Source organism: Scleropages formosus, chromosome 1 (genome assembly GCF_900964775.1).
Source record: "Scleropages formosus chromosome 1, fSclFor1.1, whole genome shotgun sequence".
NCBI lineage: Eukaryota > Metazoa > Chordata > Actinopteri > Osteoglossiformes > Osteoglossidae > Scleropages > Scleropages formosus.
Genome location: NC_041806.1, coordinates 6,804,425 through 6,824,380, shown reverse-complemented (window position 1 = coordinate 6,824,380; position 19,956 = coordinate 6,804,425). Strand labels below are relative to the sequence as shown.

The 19,956-nt window shown below is 43.9% G+C and overlaps 1 protein-coding gene across 3 annotated transcripts; it reads left to right on the top strand.

Moving 5' to 3' along the window:
- Positions 1-225: 225 nt before the first annotated feature.
- Positions 226-17,878, top strand: LOC108941938 (DDB1- and CUL4-associated factor 1-like). 3 transcript variants are annotated; one of them, XM_018764871.2, is made up of 25 exons: positions 226-420; positions 1,125-1,202; positions 2,708-2,829; positions 3,443-3,519; positions 4,909-4,982; positions 5,109-5,222; positions 5,329-5,466; positions 5,761-6,324; positions 8,213-8,314; positions 8,523-8,681; positions 8,919-9,098; positions 9,216-9,425; positions 9,915-10,084; positions 10,518-10,642; positions 10,815-12,105; positions 12,193-12,391; positions 12,663-12,745; positions 12,880-12,964; positions 13,098-13,331; positions 13,599-13,692; positions 13,780-13,884; positions 14,931-15,004; positions 15,196-15,288; positions 15,412-15,694; positions 15,830-17,878. In XM_018764871.2, exons 3-25 carry the CDS (start codon positions 2,717-2,719, stop codon positions 15,886-15,888), a joined length of 4,626 nt encoding a protein of 1,541 aa, XP_018620387.2. In that variant the 5' UTR covers positions 226-420; positions 1,125-1,202; positions 2,708-2,716; the 3' UTR covers positions 15,889-17,878. The 3 variants fall into 3 exon arrangements, with proteins under 3 accessions (XP_018620387.2, XP_018620388.2, XP_018620386.2); XM_018764872.2 differs by lacking the exon at positions 226-420 and having other exon boundaries at positions 661-1,202; positions 15,833-17,878; XM_018764870.2 differs by lacking the exon at positions 226-420 and having other exon boundaries at positions 661-1,202.
- Positions 17,879-19,956: the final 2,078 nt, after the last annotated feature.

The window sequence follows — 19,956 nt, the reverse complement described above, 5'->3', positions numbered from 1 at the left end:
AACGAAAAGTTCGCGGATTATGTGAATGTGAAGTGTTTTCGAAATGTTTTTTTTAATTTTCAATACTAGAATAACCATTCGTACATAATTACAACAGTAATTAAAAAAACGTAAACAAATATGTTTTTAACTAATTATATTATTCTCAGGGTTAACAGGTATTCCATACTGGTGATTTACACACCGTGGAATTTCTCCACATCATGATCATCATGACCTCAGGAATTACATGTCTCATGCAGTATGGATACCATTAATGATGGATCTGAATGAGTAGTTATACATATCATATAACCTAGAGTTCCTAATGTAAATATTGTTGAGATGTCAAGCAGCTTGCAAACGAAATGTATTTGTAAATTTCACTTAAAGTCAATGTGAGGCAATAGTAGAGGGGGACACGTACGTTGATGAACTTGGGTGAGAAGTAGTTTTTATCCTTTACTTTTTAAGTGCTCTTAAGTGTACAGATTTATTACAGACCTCTTAAAATTGCATTGGTTTATGGATTTTGTTAACAGTAAGTTATAATAGTTAGGCTTTCCCATCTGTAAGTCCATTCGTTTACCAACATTTTGCAAATTGAAGCAATTAATAATGTCTTTGACATTCAGATGAGTGTTGTAGTTGTAATATCATTCATTCCTATTCGTTATCGATTACCTTATCGATAATCTTTACAGTAGGAAAAGAATAGCACGTCCAGAAAATATCTTCTTTTTAGAAATTATAGATATGGCTCATACGTCGAGCACACGGAATTGAGTTTTTCAAGATTTGTGTATTTGAGCAAAATGTGGGTACAGCGTGAATTTCATGGTTATCAGCTCTAACTTTGACGTAATAATCCACCACGAACAACTATTAGTACTGTTTGAGACGTTGCGCACGACCAATCAAAAACGCAGAGAATGCATGCGTCAATAAAAGTCGACAGCCGTCGCTCGCCTTGTGACGTAAAGAACGTGGTCGCCATAATAAACCCTGTCGCACACGGGAAATTTTTTTTTTTTGAAAGCTCACTATTAACGGCGGAACTGCGAAGAAGCACCAGCAGTATCACAGTGACAAAACCACAGCAGGCGTTCATTGGTTTCCCTTTGTTTCCGGATTCTGCGCGGAAGGAGGGAGGCTGCAGAGCAGGAGAGGACTGAAGCCTGGCGAGGCATTTCCATCTGGAGCCGAGCGTGTCCGACGAGCCCGTGAGTTACTCCGAGACTTGCGGATATAGCTATGCTAAAGTTAGCTAGGACGGGTAACTCGGTGGGTAATGTCAGCTGGAGCGAGTTTAGCCCCGCTCCACGAAGGCGACCCGTGTAGGTTTTTTAACCAGCTAGCGCGGCTGACATTAAAAAATAAAAATGTATGTTAATTTTGTGGGAGAATAAATAATGTACTAAGTCAAGTGTGTTTTCACGGCTCACGCTGTTGAACAGGTTGACGGCTAAAACACATGTGAGGCAGGTCGTCCGTCCGTGTCAGTTTGACAGTTAACTCCGAGCGGGCGGTGCGTCTTCTTTCGGCCGCTCGACTGGAACTGAAGGTCCCCTTGCGGCGGAGCAGGCGGACTTGCCAGGCAGGACAGGAGAGACGAGCGCCGGCGCTCCTAGGGTGACGGTGCGGTGTCGCAGCACTTGTTGGAACCATTGCATGCCACTTTTAAGAAGTATCCGCTCGCTGGATACTACTACTTAGTCTTAGAAAGTTGCAATGGTTCTGACCGAGCGTAACACTGTCATATTCATTGTAACACATTTCCAACAATTAGAAATGATTTAGCGACCGACTGTAGCGCAGCGGTGGAGCTGCTGGTACCCAAGAAGGGGGGTTACAGGTTCGAACCTTAATTCCCACCTCCAGCTGTACCTTGAGGTACTTCCCCTAAATTGCTCCAGTAAAATTACATAGCTGTATAAATTATAAATAGGTAAATAGTTGGAAAAGCTGGTACCGTAGTGGTTAGAGGTTCTGCCTTTGGGCCAGAAGGTTGCAGGTTTCAATCCCACCTCTGACTGTGGTATCCTTGAGTAAGGAACTTGCTCTAAATTGCTCCAGTAAAATTACCCAGCTGTATAAATGGGTAAATAGCTGGTACCATAGTGGCTAGAGGTTCTGCCTTTGGTCATAGAAGGTTGCAGGTTTCAATCCCACTTCTGACTGTGGTATCCTTGAGTAAGGTACTTGCCCTGAATTGCTCCAGTAAAATTACCTAGCTGTATAAATGGGTAAATAATTGTAAGTACCTTAACATAGTAAGTTGCTTTGGAGACAAGTGTGAGGTAAATGAATGGAAATGACACGTTTAAAGCCTTTAGTGGCGGGTTTTTGGCGTCAGGGCTGGTGGAATTATTGGTGCTGTGTTTGCGATCGGTGGGCGGGAGCACTGTGTTGGACGTGTTCCCAGCGCGCTGAAGCGAGTGGCTTGTGGGCGCCGGAGCATAGTGGAGCCCCAGACAGCGATGCACCTGCGGAGGAAGTCACCGTTGAGGCAGCCGGGCCCTGCGCGACGTGGCTGGGGTCCATCGGCTCCACTGTGTTCCGAAAGTTCCAAATGCATCCCTCGCATGCGTGCATCTATTGCACGCTTGCTGCGCACTGTCAGCAGTGGATTGAGAAGGTTTCGAGTTAACGACTTGATCTATGGGCTGATCTCGTGTCGCTCGTCCACTCATCTCCTGTCCTCTTTGTTGCATCTGTTGCGCAACAGGCCTGGGCCATGGCATCGGCGTCTGCCAGCGTGGACTCCAAGGCAGAGCTGACCTCCCTGCTGGAACGATGGGAGCGGGAGCAGCAGGGGAGTACCCAAGACCTGGTCTCCATCCTCACGAAGTCAGTGTTTGGCAGGGCCATGTGCTGCCCACAACTACAGTCTCCACTGCGTCTTGCTCTCATCGCTGTAGTCTGTATTGCTTAGTGTTATTTTATTAACGGGATGACTGGGAGCATAGTGGTTAAAGCTGCTGTCTTTGGACCCAAGCGTTACAGGTTCTAATCCTACCTCCATCTGAAGTGCCCTTGCACGAGGTACTTGCCCTAAATTGCTCCAGTAAAAATTTCCCAGCTGTATAAATGGGTGAATATTTGTAAGTATCTTAACATTGTACGTCGCTTTGGAGAAAGTGTCAGCTAAATGAATAAATGTAAACTGTTGTTTAGCTAATAATTTTGCTCAAGGGTGATGGAGCAGGAGTTGCACTGCAGGAACCTTCAGGTTGCAAAGTGACAGCTGTAATCATTAACTACCTGCTGTGAATGTTCATCATCCCTGTTGCTGTAGATACAATGTGAGGTTTCTGAAGCCCTTCTGCTGTTTTCAACAGCCTTTTGTAATTGATATGAGAAGGGATGTGCAAAATTGCAGATTTTTAATTGTGGTGAGGTCTTTGTATGGTGTAGGAGTTGATGCTTAGTCCCCTCCAGTTTTTTGGTAATTTTGTTCCAGAATCTCTGAACTTATTGAACATGAAACAGAAGAGTATCACAAAGCAGATCCTGACCCGTTTGATGACCGACATCCAGGTAGGGTGTGAATTTTTTTCAAAATTGCAGAAAATCAATTGTTTGTTTGGACCTAGAAATACCAGAATGCATTTTGTGCAGTTAAAAAAATAAATCAACAGTTGTAATTGTACTGGTTTCAAGCATCCAGAAAAAAAAGACTGGGAAATGTGGTGGGTAGGTAGAATAAGTTGAAGTGAAATAAATCTACAATTGAGATGGAAAGTTTGCCAGTACTTTGTTTTATGTGCAATTTCAAAGTAACTTTTATTACCAAGTTACAGTCAGAAAAGTATAATATACATGCTTTTCAATGCATTTGTGGGATAGGCTCTTTTAAGATATAGTGGTATAATAAATAGCCATAATGTATTAAAATTCCACTACATTAAAAATGAAAACTTAAAAAAAGCCTCATTACCACAAACTAATATTCAGTTCCAATTGTTAACAGATATTTATGTTCATCCCATAAATGTGTGCATTGTTTATCATCTTGTTATGGATCAGCAGACACTGTGAGAATGAGCTGAATTAATACGGTCTCTAATTTTTATTTTGTTTGGGTGTGTTTTATTGACAACTAATGGCTGGGTGAAGAAAAAATAACTTCAGAGAATAGATCAGTGAAGAAAATAGAATTAAAAATGAGCTGCATGACATTGCTTTTTAAAAAAAAAAAAAAATAAATCTGCCCTGCATAACACAGGGAGCCAATGTGCTTCAAAGTGAGACTATATGCTCAGTATATGTATCTTCCAGGATATCTCTGGATAGTATCTTTTTAATTTTTTTTTTTTTTTTTTTTTTTTTTTAAATTAAATAACTGTGCTAGTTTTATCAGAATCTTCCAGATTATTTTTAAAGATTTTTGTGGTCTGACATCTTTTATGAAGGTAAAACTTTTTTTAATTTATCTGGTTGCATTTTTTTGTGGGTAGATATTTTTAGGTATCTCAATGTCAGCAAGCTGCAAAGTTTAGTTAAGTTCTCAAGCCTGTACCCTCAAGGATCCCAGTGTAAATTCAAGAAGAGGTTCTGATGTCGTACCAAACTTATACTTAATTGTAGCAATAGACTGAAAACTGCAACATAGCAACAAAGAGTAGAGTTTAAAAAAAAAAAAGCAAGACTTTGCTTGTAATAAATATTATTCAGTGATTTGTATCAGTTTTTTGCGTGTTTATTTGTGCCAGGATTTTTGTTTAATAAGAGTCAAACCCCCCTCTCCGTCAGCGCTCACAATGGGTTACGGCACTAAAGTTTTGATAGTGTCTGCTGTAAGTTTGTGCTGTATAGGACAACTGGTTATTCAAAGTGTAGATGCTCTAATTACCATATTTTGTTTCATTGTAGTTATTTGTAATCAAACACCTAAAATTCATTTCCTTATCTATATTATTTTTTCAGGTAGAGCTGATCCAGAGTGCATGTTGGGCCACCTGCTGAAAATTTTGTTCAAGAATGATGACTTTATGAATGCGGTACTTATGGAAGCTATTTTTATTTATTTATTTATTTATTTATTTATTTATTTATTTTAAAAACCAAAGTTGACAGCAACTGTTTTTTCGATAATGCTATTTATTCTACATTTCTTTTTCTGTCAGCTGGTAAACAACTATGTGATGACAAGCAGAGAGGTCCCCCTCAACACAGCAGCTTGTCGCCTTCTGCTGAACATCATGCCTGGCCTGGAGACAGCTGTGGTCTTCCAGGAGAAGGTAGCACTCCCCTGTCCTTGGTTTTACCGTGGTAGAGAGGACCCTCTGTTACAGACATGTGTCTGAGCTTTGCTGTCACAGATGACTTTGTTTTATTCTGGCACAGGAAGGCATTGTGGAGAGGCTGTTCAAATGGGCCCAGGAGGGAGACCAGACTCTGCGTATCTATGCCACGGGGCTGCTGGCTGGAGCCATGGAGAACCAGGACATTGCAGCCAACTACAGGGAGGAGAACTCTGTCCTGGTCAGTGTTTCCCTTCTCTTGTCACAGGATCTTTTGACTTGGACACATCATTCAACCGAACCTTCAGTGAAACTTCTATTTTTAGTGATAATGTAATAAACAGTAATGCAAGTCACCTTAGACAAGTCCACCTACTAAATAAAGATTAGTTATATGTCTTGTTACCATAGCTAAACTTAAACACTGCTGGTTAGGCGTTTGTACCATGGCGTAAGTGATGCTGACATTTACAAATGGTCTCGGTCTGACTCAGAGTGTGTGTAACGCTGCTGTCGGATCGGTCCTCTCCGGCAGGTACCTGTGATGCTTCAACGCTTGCGAGAACTGCAGGAGAAGGAAGCAGAAAGTCGACAGGATTTTAAGAGACCGAGCCCAAGGAAGGGTCTTGGAGAACCTCTGCTGCCGTTGGATGAAGAGGCTGTGGATGGAGATTTTGAGGATGCAGACTTGCCCCTGGAGAATAATGGGGAGGAGTGGGTGGAGGCACAACCCGATATGTATGAAGGGGATAACCAGCCCAACCTGTCCTTTCATATCAACTCATCCCACAAGACCAGTAGCCGTGCCAACTCCTCGGTTAAATCCTTGTCAAAGCCTGATTTGGCCATCGAGGAAATTGATGCGAAGAGGGAAGGTGCTGGTCGGTTGAAGAAGAGGGAAAATGGCCATAAGGCAAAACAGAAGCTTAGTTTCACGCTTTCGGAGGCAGAGAGGAACTCGAGTGAGCTGTCCAACAGCAGCTGGTCAGAGATGAGCCCCTGGGTCATTGGTAACAACTATCACCTGTACCCTCTGACCCCAGCCATAGAGCAGCGCTTGGTCCTGCAGTACCTCACTCCTCTGGGAGAGTATCAAGAGGTGGGCGGCCTTTCAGCTCTACTGTGTCTTTGCCGATACTTTACCTGGTGCAATTACAATTATTTGTGTTCTGTACCATATTTTTGTACTGATTCACCGATCACTGGTATTTTTTTCATGCTTAGTTTTGTTTTGAAGAAAATTGCTGTCGGTGAATTACGTTTACATTTATTCATTTAGCTGATGCTTTTCTCCAACGCTACTTACAATTATTTACCCTTGTGGTCCATGGCTCTGTGGTACCCTTGAGCAAGGGATCCCCAAAGTTACTTGGTGCTTCAAATATGTTTGTGTAGTGACAGTTGATTAGAGGGCTACATCAGAATAAGGGAGACTGAGCAGTGTTATGATTAGATCTGATAAATGCCTACAGCTTCATACCACACAAACTGGTGGAAACTGCATTTGTACCACATCCCAAGCTTGATAAAGGGTCGTATTCTGCTTTACTGCTGTGATTTCAGTATGAGCGTCGTGATGAGAGGGGTAGCATCAGAGGGACAGGCTAGAGAAGAAGATGCTTACAGATTGTACAGTCTTTGTGATCCTGTTTGCTCTGGCTATGAATATGCTTCTGAAGTAAGTGAATATAGAGTGTAGAGGTCTACACACTAAGTCAAATGTTAGACAAACACCTGTCAGCCTTTATGTGTGACTTGCCAGTGACTACTGACTACAGTGTCTGTCTTTGGATGCAGATGGATTTTGCAGGGGTTTGAAAGGCTAATCATGCAGGATATGATGAATTTCAAGCCATCAAGTTGCAGACTTCTGGTGCTGGGGGAAGGTTAACCCTACTGATGCATTCCACTGTAGTGTTGGAAGTACTCTTCCATCTGTTTTGGAGAAGTCAGTGAAAAGCTTTGGTAAGTTGTTTGATGATAACTTGAGGGAATAAGCAGCATTTGAAGCACCAATCCAGGAATAGGGGGTTTGGCTTGAAGTAGCAAGCAAGTCTGAACTTCCAGGTAAGTGTAAATCATAAGTATGTCAGGATGGCATCTTGCCATGAATTCTCTTCATCAGTAGTTGTGCCTTGAGAGAAGGTTGAGCCTTTCTCTCTGGTGGCTTGGTGTATCCTGTAGCTTGAGCAGCAGTATCTTATATGGGCAGAGCAATAAACTAAAATTACCTAGTGGAGTTTAGGATAAGGCAGGTGAGGGAAGTGTTATACCACAGGGCTTTAATTAATCTTAAGGTTGCAGCAGCTGGCATTGAGAAGAGGATAGGTAAAGGGTGTAATACATTGGCAGCAGGCAAAGTCCTGGCAGCCACCACAGTGTGGTGGTGAGCTCAGTGGCATCAGAATGGAATAATTTGGACAGCTTTTCATCATGGAAGCATGACAAGGCCCAGGGAAACACAAAATGAGGATGAGATTCAGTCACCGATTCAGGAAGAACTGATGAGTAGGTTGGTATGGATGAAGAGGCAGAGACTGTGTGTAAAGTGGGAACATGCACTGGGATGCAAGGTTAGTTTAGTGGAGCCTCAACGTGTAAAGTTCTTGAGCCAGGCACTCGGTGACTTCCAACTGCATCTAACCTGTGCAACTGGAGAAAAGTTGGTTCTCCATCATGCTCGTTTTGTCCAAAGATAGGAACATTGGAACATTTTCTCAGCAGCTGCACAAGAGCGCAGAGTGAGGACCACTATCGTTAGGACCATGACCAGGTATTCAAGGCTGTACTAGAATCTTGTCAGCATGGGGATAGCATATAGTTGGACCTGCCAGCTGGTAAGGCAGGCCATAATGTTTGTAAGGGAGGGTGAAACAGTAGGGCTACCATCCAGGACCGATCTGGTCTTCTGGTGATGGGGCAGCGCTGGCAGTTGAGGATCTCTTGAATCGGCTAAGCTAAGTCTGTATCCTGACTCTCCCCTGCAGCTGCTTGCTGTCTTCATGCAGATGGGAGCTCGGGAGCTGCTCATGCATTACATTGACCTCAAGCAGACAAACGATGTCCAGCTCACCTTCGAGGCTCTCAAGGTGAGTGACCGTTTCGTTTATTTTGTGTGTGTGTGTGTGTGTGTGTGTGTGTGTGTGTGTGTGTGTGTGTGTGTGTGTGTGTGTGTGTGTGAGAGTGAAAGAGAGAGAGAGAGAGATCTGCAGCTTCAGGGCCACTTTATTTGTGTAGCCTGTAAAAAAAGAACACGAAGTTCACCTTTGTATGGTTACTTCTCTTTTGGTGTTGCAGTATCTTGCCTCGCTGCTTCTGCACAAGAAGTTTGCTGCAGAGTTTGTGGCCCATGGAGGGGTGCAGAAACTGCTAGAGGTCCCTCGCCCCTCCATGGCGGCCACTGGCGTGTCTCTATGCCTGTATTACCTGGCCTACAACCAAGATGCAATGGAGCGGGTGAGACATCCATGTTATACTTCCCTTGGACCTCCTTGGAGCTACTCTAGAATGGGTTGTATATGGTCTGTGAGGGTTGTGTTTATGTGGGAATCATTAGAAAAGACAGGAGTCATTGAAATGAGCATTCCACAAAATAATGAAGAAGGAAAAGGATACAAGTGTTTAAAGATGTGAGGTGTATTGAAGCACAACTGTGTGTCTTTGGGCTGATTCTTTTGTTTTTCCTCTGCCCAGGTTTGCATGCTCCCACCTTCCATCCTTTCTGAGGTGGTGAGCTATTCCTTGTGGCTGCTGGAGTGCTCCCATGCGTCTGGATGCTGTCATGCCACCATGTTCTTTTCCATTTCCTTTGCCTTCCGTGCTGTCCTTGAGCTCTTCGATCGTCAGGACGGCCTGCGCAGGCTGGTCAACCTGGTGGGTGCCTTTCTTCAGCAGACCCCTTGTAGACATGTTCTTTCCAAGCTTCCACTTTGTTAGGTGGGTTTCTTTGAGCTCTCCCTCACTCTGTCCCCATCCTGGTCTCTTTGATAGATCAGCACACTGGAGATCTTGAACACGGAAGACCAGGGAGCACTGCTGAGTGACGACGAGATCTTCTCCAGCCGGCAGACTGCCAAACACACGTGTATGGCGCTCCGTAGATACTTCGAGGCTCACTTGGCCATAAAGGTGGAGCAGGTGAAACAGTCTCTGCACCGTACCGAGGGAGGGACCCCTGTCCACCCGCAGCCCTACTATAAGGTACGGCAAGTTGAACTTCACCTGGATTATACAGTTCAATTTATCTAAGTCAGAAATGGGTGTCCATTTGATCTGTTTAGATCTGGTTGGATTTGTTTACTTTTATTCTGGTATTAGATGAATATGTGGATAAAATCTTTATCACTCCTGAAGGAAGTTGCATTAGGCTTCTGCAACATTCACACAACAAAGTAGTGACAAAATATAGTGGAATAAGTAAATATTGAATTGGGTGTGTTATAGCAAGGACTCTTGCAACCACTAAAGTAAAACATTTTAATACAATTGAGATTTAGCCAAAGCTCTATACAGAATACTGCCCACACTAGGAAGTTGGAGTGCTTCCAGGTACCCCTCACCGACGAGGACAGATATTCATGTCCAGAGAGGCCCTGTTTACCTCTTCAGAGGCGGCATGTTAAGCGATGTACATTTGACCACCGTGTTAAACTTTGCTACTTGAGTGCTCCTGTCTTTTGCTCTCGGCAGGCGTGTTCGTACACACGTGAGCAGGTGGTGGAAATGATGGAGTTCCTGACTGAGTACGGCCCACCGAGGCTCTACTGGGAGCCAGCTGAAGTCTTCCACAAGCACTCCTGTGTCCAGCTCCTGTTGCAGCTCATCTCCATTGCTTGTGACTGGAGAACCTATTATGGCAGGTGTGAGCTTCGGCCCTTGTGCGCTGTCAGAGCTGCGAGCACCTCCTTACTAACCAGGTGGTGCATGTACAGTATATGTTATTATGCACTTTAATGTGTAGATCCATTTAAAACTTTAATGGATACTTCAGTTGCGGTACCTCCTATTGCAGCAACCTTTTAGATAACTCCTAGTTGTTTTACATTTATTAATTTAGCAGATGCTTTTCTCCAAAGTTCAGCTCAGATGGAGAGAGACACATGATTCGTGAAGCACAGTGAAATACCCATTTAAATAGCATATATTATATAACTGTATATAGAATTTTTTGTGAACAGTGCAAGTTTGAGTAGATAGGAGATCGGGAGAAAAAGATCTCTGGCAGAGGTGTTTTGAGACCCTGTAACCTTTTCAGTAAGGTAGCTCTTATGCTTGTTCTTTTCCATCCTGAAGGAGCGACACGGTGCGGTATGCTCTGGACATCCTGGCGATCCTCACGGTGGTTCCTAAGACACAGCTTCTCCTGGCTGAATCGGTCGATGTGCTGGATGAAGGTGGCTCCTCTGTCTCAACAGTTGGTCAGTCCCCTTATTGTTCATTGACTAGAGGAATTTAAGGTTGACTTCCACGCACTAGTGTTAGAATTATGGGAGACTGGGCCATTACCTGTTAAAAATGCATGCAAAGACTTTTTTTGGGGTTGATCATCGCACTTATTTTTGTAGTTCAGTGCATCATGTTTCTCTTCAGGGATGAGTATCATCCTGGTTGTAGCAGAGGGCGAAGTGTTTGTGAACGATGCAGAGATCCAGAAGTCAGCGCTACAAGTGGTGATCAACTGCGTGTGCGCGCCAGACAAGCGCGTGTCCAGCATCGGCAAGTTCATCTCTGGCACGCCACGCAGACGTCTGCCTCAGCAGAGCAAGAGCAGCGAGAGCGTCCTGGCGAAGATGTGGAACGTGGTACAGTCCAACAATGGCATCAAGGTGCTACTGTCGCTGCTCACAGTGAAGATGCCCATCACTGATGCTGACCAGATCCGTGCGCTAGCCTGCAGGGCGCTGGTGGGACTGTCCCGCAGTGCCTCCGTCCGCCAGATCATCAGCAAGCTGCCGCTCTTCAGCAGTGGTCAGATCCAGCAACTGATGAAGGAGCCCGTACTCCAGGACAAGCGCAGCGAGCACGTCAAGTTCTGCAAGTTTGCCGCAGAGCTCATCGAGAGGGTGTCGGGGAAGCCCCTGCTTATCGGCACAGATGTGTCACTGGCTCGCCTGCAGCGGGCCAACGTGGTAGCGCAGTCCCGCATCACCTTCCCGGAGAAGGAGCTCTTGCTGCTCATCCGCAACCACCTGCTGTCCAAGGGCTTGCATGACACAGCCAGTGCCCTCACCAAAGAGGCTGACCTCCCAATGCTCCTCCCACACTCCTCTTCCGCCTTCCCCACTGTGCCCGTGGCCCCTCCTGCATCTCCTGTGGCCATGCACCCCCGGACACCACGCCTCACCAATGGTGTCGCAGCCCGGCTGAGCCTTGCCTCCCACTCCTCGACACCCTCTGCTAGCCACACCCAGTCACGCCCATCCACTTCCCAGTCACCTGCCTCTCTCCCACCCCCCTCCACCATGCCCCCGCCTCCCCACAGCAACGGCTCCCCACTGATAGGCCGCATTGTGTTCAGTCGGGAGCGTCCTTCCCCCTGCAACAGCAGCAGCAAGAAGCCGCGGGTGTTGCGACAGAAGTCGGACCACGGCGCCTTCAGTCAGAGCCCGGCCATGAAGAAGCAGCTGGACAGGCATCTGCCCTCCCCACCAGCACTGGACAGCATCATCACAGAGTACCTGCGTGAGCAGCATGCCCGCTGCAAGAACCCAGTCACCACCTGTCCACCTTTCTCCCTCTTCACCCCCCACCAGTGCCCCGAGCCGAAGCAACGGCGGCAGGCACCGACCAACTTCGCCTCCCGTCACACCCGCAGGGTGGTTTATCCCAAGTACGGTGGGGTAGATGGGGGCTGCTTCGACAGGCACCTCATCTTCAGCAGGTGACTACTCGTCAGCTGGAGCAGAAATGTGGTTTCAGGGTCCTTGTGCTGTAACATCACTGAGTGCGGCTGTTGTCTCTGCCCCAGATTCCGGCCCATCTCAGTTTTCAGGGAGGCGGAGGAAGACGAAAGCGGCTTTATGTGCTGTGCGTTCTCTGCGCGAGAACGCTTCCTCATGCTGGGCACCTGCACCGGTCAGCTCAAGCTTTACAACATTTTCACGGGGCAGGAGGAGGCCAGCTACAGCTGCCACAGCTCTGCCATCACGCACCTGGAGCCGTCGCGGGTCAGTGAGAATCTGATGTCACTACTCTGTTTCATGGTTGTAGGTGTACTGTTTTTGTAAGATTCTCACACAGGGAAGGTTATCACCTGAGGGCTTCAATGTCCTTGGTGACCCTAGAGATTTTCATTCGAACTTTTAAATTATTCAGTAAGTCAGAATATTTGGCTAATTATGATTCTTGAAAATTTGTATTATTTCTGCTTCTCTAAATATTGTAGCTATGTTTCGATGTAACACATTTGTTACTTTTGCCATACTACGTGCTTCCCAGGATGGCTCTTTGCTGTTAACGTCTGCCTCATGGAGTTACCCACTCTCTGCCCTCTGGGGTATGCAGTCAGTGTTTATCATGAAGTAAGTGACTTTTGGGTTGTGTCGTGATGTAAGATATTACTCTACGGGAAATGTACGCAGTGTTTTATTTATTAACTGCGTTTAGCTTCTTGCAGCAGTGTAGCCACGTTGTGTAAGATCTACACTCTTTTCAGACATTCCTTTTTGGATGATCATTACGTGGAGTTCAGTAAACTTTCTCAGGACAGAGTCATTGGTACAAAGGAACACATTGCTCATGTGAGTATTGACCCCCCCCTTCCTCCTGTTTTCTCTTATTGTCTCACTCATTGCTGATTTAGTCATGTCACCAATACCAATGGGCTGGAGCACATAGCTCTGGCCTTGACTGACCAGCATCCTTCTCTCTCAGATATATGATATCCAGACTGGTCAGAAGACCCTGACTCTGAACAATCCAGACCTGGCGAACAACTACAAGCGGAACTGTGCAACCTTTAACCCAAGCGATGACTTGGTGTTGAATGATGGAGTGTTGTGGGATGTGCGCTCTGCTCAGGCCATTCACAAGTTTGATAAGTTCAACATGAACATCAGCGGTGTTTTCCATCCCAATGGCCTTGAGGTCATTATCAACACTGAAATCGTATCCTTTCCTATCCTCATTTTGTGCCTATGAATCTTTCTCATGCTGTACAGGTATACTTGCTATATGGGTACTGTGTTGTTACACAAATTTCAGCACAGATAAAGCTGTATCTATACCAGTGTTTATTAGTTTATAATAGAAGCTATCATTTAATTCACAGAATTAATTATCTTAAGTTTTATTGAGAACTGCTCCTTTGCGTGTGTTGAGTAATGTATGAATAGTTGAAATCGAGAGTGAGGCTGTCCTTAACAAGGGTTTCAGTGGGACCTGCGGACTTTTCACTTACTCCACACAGTTCCTGCCCTGGACCAGTGTAGGATTGTGTTTAACAACACTGGGACTGTGATCTATGGGGGTGAGCCCTTCCTTCATGTCTGGTTGGGCACGCCATACCGTAGACTTGCTGTCCTGTAGTTTTGTAAATCTTTCTGCTTTTCTGCAGCAATGCTACAAGCTGATGATGAGGAAGACATGATGGAACAGCAGTTGAAGAGCCCCTTTGGCTCTTCGTTCAGAACGTTTGATGCCACTGATTACAAACCAATTGGTAAGATTAATGCAGGTTAACTACTATATACCCATGTGCTCAAGAAATTTTAATCTTCCCCCAGCATCGTCTCTTCTTGAACTCTTTCCTGGTACAGGCAGTCCCTGAGTTACGAACGTCTGACTTGCGTACAACCTGTACTTATGAACCAACCCCTTACTGACCGGAAGGTTTTTTTTTTTTTTTTGTTTGTAAAAATCAAATGAAAACTTCATAATTCAGCCTATTATATTAAAAATTTGAGTTACTGTATATACAATAGTTCGTAATAACAAACGGGCGCTATTTTGCAACACGCATCGAAACATTGCGCGTCTACAGCAGTTCATCGGGTCGTGAGTGGTGCGCATAAGCCCGAGGTAGGGCAGACACGTGCACACACGCTGTCCCTCCCTCTCTCGGAGGGGGAGAGAGAAAGAGCACTCGGCTACAAAAGACACTTCTTACTAGTTGCGCAGTCTCACTCCAGACAGCTTTTGTGTTCTCAAATCTACTTCGCTCTGCTCCTCAAGTCTTGTCCCTCCACCACGATTTTGGATCCTTGTCTCTGTTTGTTCGCCGCCATTCACCATCCCTGATCACGTCTTATCGCTTGATTCTGAATAAATAATCCTGCACTTGGCTCCAGCCTCCTCAGTGTCCTCTGTTCATCATGATGGTAGTAATTTTATCTCTTTATATGTCTTTCTATTATATACTGTAGTTATTATATTGTACTATTATCACTGTATTGTTACATTAAAGATGTTTTAGTGTATCCAGAAGAGTTTCTTTAATGTTTTTTAAATGCATAGAAAGGTATATGATATACTAAGACAAACATGTGACAAACTGACGTAGATACCCACCATACCTACTTGTTCTGCCTTGTGTGAAAATCCGACTTGAAGACAGACTGAGGACACGGAACTCGTTCATAATTCGGGGACTGCCTGTATATGCTTTAAGATTTGTTACTGTAGTCAAAACATTTAGCTTTGCCTTGTAGTAATTTAATATTAAACCAACGTGTGAACATGCTTTAACGTTGAATGTTTTTTCTGTAGCGACAATTGATGTTAAGAGGAACATTTTTGACCTCTGCACAGACACCAAAGATTGTTACTTGGCAGTTATTGAGGTAAGTGTTTTGTTTTTTTGAAAAAGTGATTCTCTAGGTTTGGTGTCAAGTTTGTGTGTCTATGAGAATATTTTAAACTTTTACAAAATAAAGAAACCTGTAAGTCGGTTTCTTTGGCACTTTTTAGCAGACTGTTTGGTGATGCGGAATGAAAAGAAACAGAGTCTCACGTGCCACGTTTACCTATGTAGAACCAAGACTCCATCAACATGGACACGGTGTGCCGACTCTATGAGGTGGGTCGGCAGAGGTTAGCAGAAGAGGAGGAAGATGAGGAAGATCAGGTGAGTAACGAGCCTTGATGTCATTTTGCCTGTCCCTTCTGAAAGTGAAATGTTCTAGTTCAGTTAAGTACTGCTTCGTGGTTCAGTGCCTGTCGTTCTTCATTTCTGCTTGCGTAAAAATAGGAAGATGAAGATCAAGAAGATGATGATGATGACGACGACGACGACGATTCTGATGATGATCTGGACGATGTGGACACTGACCCCCTACTAGCAGAGCTGGAGAATGAGAATGCAGGTGAAGAGGAGGAGGAGGAGGAAGATGGGGAGCATGATTTCTCACCGTCTGATGACGAGGAGGTGGCACGCTTGTTGGAAGAAGACGCGGAGGAAGAGGACGATGATGACGACGATGATGATGATGATTCTGATGAAAACGAGGATGTAGAGCTCATCCTGGAAAACAGTGAGTAACTGACAGTCCCCCACCGGCAGTCCTGCTAGAACCGTGTTTGACATTTTTTCAGTGACATTTGTTGCATGTACTGCTATTATAGTAATTTTTAATCAATGCACATTTCCTCGAATATATTCTTTTCAGCAGACAGCTCTGATAACTCGGACCTGGAGGATGACATCATTCTGTCTTTGAACGAGTGAAGACCGATAAACAGAGCAAGCAAAACTAGGCAGGGAATCAGTTCCTGGGTGACACGTCCTGGGGTGAATGTTAACAAGCGTAGCAGCAATGCTAATAATCTAAAGGCGAAGAAGCAAGAATGCGACCTGATGTGAGGGTTCATGAGGCCGTTTGGGTTGGTCACGTAAACAAGTTTCTGCCGAAAGGGAGTGGTCCTAGTGTAGGACCCAACTGTGAGGCAGGGCAGGTGCTACAGGAGGCCACTCCCTCCAGCATTTCAGCAGGAGGTAAGGTAAAGGTACTTGACTGAAGAGTGAGTGCAGTATTTGTAAAATAGTATTTCTTAAACAAATGAATAGTTTTATATGGCTTTATAAAAGTGTGAATACCTTATGTAACCGGAAAAGCAAATGCCAGTAATTATTTTTTTCTTAATTTATTTCCATTTAAAACAATTGAAATATTTTCTTCATACAAAACAGCCCTGAGTTGGAGAGAATATGGTGCTACCCATTTGTATGGTGTAAGGGTTACCTATACATTGTGTTTGACAGTTTGATGGTGAGTTATTTTGAATTAAGCGCAATGTTGCATCTGACATGGAAAGATGAAGCCAAGAAGATGATCAAATGTTTCACCATTGACCCGTCCACAACTGGTCCGCTACTCTGCATTCTGTGCTCACACTCTTCTTCGTCCTCTGCTCCGACCACGAGATGTCACACGTTGCTATACCTAAGCCTTATACCTATGTACTGTGGTTCAGTAGACCTGCAGGTATGCCTTTGCAAAGTGTTAAGGTCTAATCTTGGAGTGCACCTTATAGTCTGCCTCATGTTCCAGCGAAACTCTTCACAGTTCGAAGGTTTTTAATACGTCAGCACACATTGGAGAGGATGGTATCCCTTGGTTTAGAAGCCTTAATGAGTTGCTTCTGTGTTTTGAGATGTTGCTTTCTGAACGTGCAGAATGTGGAAAAATTTCATGTATTTCACAACATGCTAGTTGTATCTATGGCTCTTCTGTTTAACTTCCAAACACAGCATGAATTGTCAGGTAATTCCTTCTATCCACAGAACTACTTGTGAGATTTTTCAGGAGGAGAAAAGTCCGAGTCAACATCATGCCTTAAGTCCCTAATTAATACTAGCCCTCTAAATTTAATTTAAAAGTGAGTTGTAATAAAAGACAAAGTGTTTGTGTTGGGGGAGGGGGGGTAACACTGGAGGAATTTTTCTTAGTCACAAAACCACCTGTTTTCCCTGTTTTTAAATCTATGACAGTATTTTTCATGCGGATGTCTTGAATTCTAGCTGCAGCATTGGGTATGCTGACTATGGGGCCCCTGTGGTTCTTCATGAAGGTGACAGGTATTCACTGTCTATGCCATTGGGGATTTCGCCATACTAAAAATGGAACAAACAAAAATGCAGCACTGAAAATAGTTCCCAGTCATTCGAATATGGACAAGGCCATGATGTAGAATAATATTGGTGCATATTTTTTTGTTTTTTCCCTAATTTGTTTTCAAGAGAGTATGTTTTCGTTTGTGTGCTTTTAATTTCAGCAATTAAACATCTTTAATGTCCAGACTTTTGATCCATGTATGAAAAGTATTTTTATTGTGATAAAGGGACTTGAAAATATTTCCTGCCTTTTTTCTCCCCCCCCTTTCTCCCTTCTGTGTGCAGATGGATGGTGGAGCTGTTTGCATGTTGCCAGATAACCACTGAACAGGGAGAACTGAACTGTAATGCCACCCGTGTCCGCCCCCCCCCCATGATGCTTTTGCTTTATCCAAAAAAGTATTGCATGCATATTCTTTGCTTCCAGCTTGGTTAAGACAAGCAAAAACAGGTTGTGATTATAGGAGTATATCATTTTCCTTTTATCACCGTTATCACAAATGTACTGGTACAGCATTTTTGTTTTGCATACCTACTCAGATGGGTAAGGGAAATGTAGCTCTTCCAAGAGAGTTAATGTCAATTAGCAGAGTTTTAGATTTTCTTTTTTCTCCCCCCCCCCCCCCACCTGAAATATCTTCCCCTACTCCACTAGTGGATTGACCCTGGTCCTACTATTCAATAGTGGAGTCAGGTAACCCTGGCAAGCTCAGGTCATGGTCCTTACGGTAGTTTTGGGTTTTTTTTTTTTTTTTTTTGTGTGAATGTCTAAGGCAAACAGATGTGCGCTATTGAAAAAGTCAGCTGTGTGTACTCAAAGAAAAGACAAAATCGATCTGAACGTCTAAGCTGAGTGGGAATTCTAAATGTCTGTGGCAGAAGGCAGCTTCTGGAGGAGGGGAAGAAAAGACTGGCTTCGGGCAAGGCTAAGTCGGCATTGTTTGTACAATGCAGATGGCTTTTTGTCCCCTTTGCTGTGCCTAGCCACATAAATTACATTTTATATACATAATATTTGGTGCAAAAGGAGGGAGATGTACTGTAAATTATAGAATAATTCAGCTGTGCTTTCCTGTTCATACATGTCAAGTTATTTCTACCCCACTAACATTACACAGTGTGTGTGTGTGTGTGTGTGTGTGTGTGTGTGTGTGTGTGTGTGTGTGTGTGTGTGTGTGTGTGTGTGTGTGTAAAATATTTTTCTCCTCCCCCCCCCTCATGACAGCACTTGTCATTTCCTTTCTTATGTCAAAAATATGGATTTGGTTTAACTTCTTTAAGGGGTTCATTCATTAATCAATCATTGCAGTCCTTACACGGCACAATCAAGAGAAAGTTGTTTGCAATACCATTGCCATGTTCATCGGGGGGGACTGAAGTGTGAAGTTTAATTTCAGTTACAAAAGCAGCTCCTCATGGAAATCATAGTGGGTTTAATACCAATTATCTGGTAAACAGCATTTTAGTAGCAAAGGTGGTCATGAAGGCCTGTGCTTAAATTGAGAAAGGGGAACATTGGCTGAAAGTCCCAAAACCTGACCTTGTGAATGAATGACTGTGCAATTGAAACAGCTGTCACCCAATCTCAACACGAAACGTGTGTTGACAATTTCATGAAGCTCGTGTTTGTGGTAGGACAGTTGTATCTTGGACTAGTTTGCAATTTGGCAGAAAATCAGTGTTCTTAGCAGTGCAAGAATGTGATGCTTTGTGTACTTTTTTTTTTTTGCTGACGCTTTTCTCCAAAACAGCTTGCAACATTAAACTCTTCTACAATTATTTACCTATTTATGCAGCTGGGTAATTTTATTGCAGCAATTCAGAGTAAGTACCTTACTCAAGCGTACTAGAGCTGGAGGTGAGATTCAAACCTGTGGGTCCAAAGGCAGCAGCTGTAACACTATACTACAGCTTACGTTTGGAAAGATTTATTTATGTTCTTGAAAAGCTAAAGGAAACCCTAACCCAACAAAGCAATCTGTTAAAGTGGTGGAATCTCAACTGCTATAGACACGTAGTCTTATGCCAGTCAATGAGTAAGATAATGGCTTTTTATGGCCCTTTAATGGTTAAGAAATGGACATCATAAGCAACCACATGACTCCTCTGGTGTTAGCATGTTTATCATTAAAGAGTGGTTTCATAAATACTAGGACAAAGTTGTCTGACTTCTATGGTGACTTTCTTTAGGAAATGCCTAGGATCCCGTTATACAAAATTTAAGATTTGTAGAGTAGTATTCTAGAAAGAATGGAAGCTGTTTTACAGGGTATCCAGTAGCAGAGTGGGTAGAGCTGCTGCCTTTGGACCCAACGATTACTGGTTGAAGTCCCACCGCCATCTGTAGTATCCAGGAGTGGGGTACTTGCCTGAAAATTGTTTGAGTAAGGTTACTCATCTGTATGAATAATTTTTTCCCCCCAAATTTTTACCACTATATTTTATCATACTTTATTATTTATTCTATCCTATTTTCATCATTATATATTCTTCATACTTTTGTAGTATGCTTCTAATTTCTACTTTATTCGTACTGCCTCTCTCCTATCGGTCTGTATTACGGCCAGTCGAAAAGCATTTCGCTGCACGTCGTACTAAGTATAGTTGCGTATGTGACGAACTTGAAATAACTGTAGGAAACTTAACATTTTAAGTTGCTTTGGAGGAACGCATTTGCTAAAT

Coding starts and splice junctions, on each gene's coding strand:
- LOC108941938 (XM_018764871.2), top strand. CDS start 2,717: ATGGCATCGGCGTCTGCCAGCGTGGACTCCAAGGCAGAGCTGACCTCC. Junction 3,520..4,908: donor GTTTGATGACCGACATCCAG/GTAGGGTGTGAA, acceptor TTATTTTTTCAG/GTAGAGCTGATCCAGAGTGC. Junction 5,223..5,328: donor CTGTGGTCTTCCAGGAGAAG/GTAGCACTCCCC, acceptor ATTCTGGCACAG/GAAGGCATTGTGGAGAGGCT.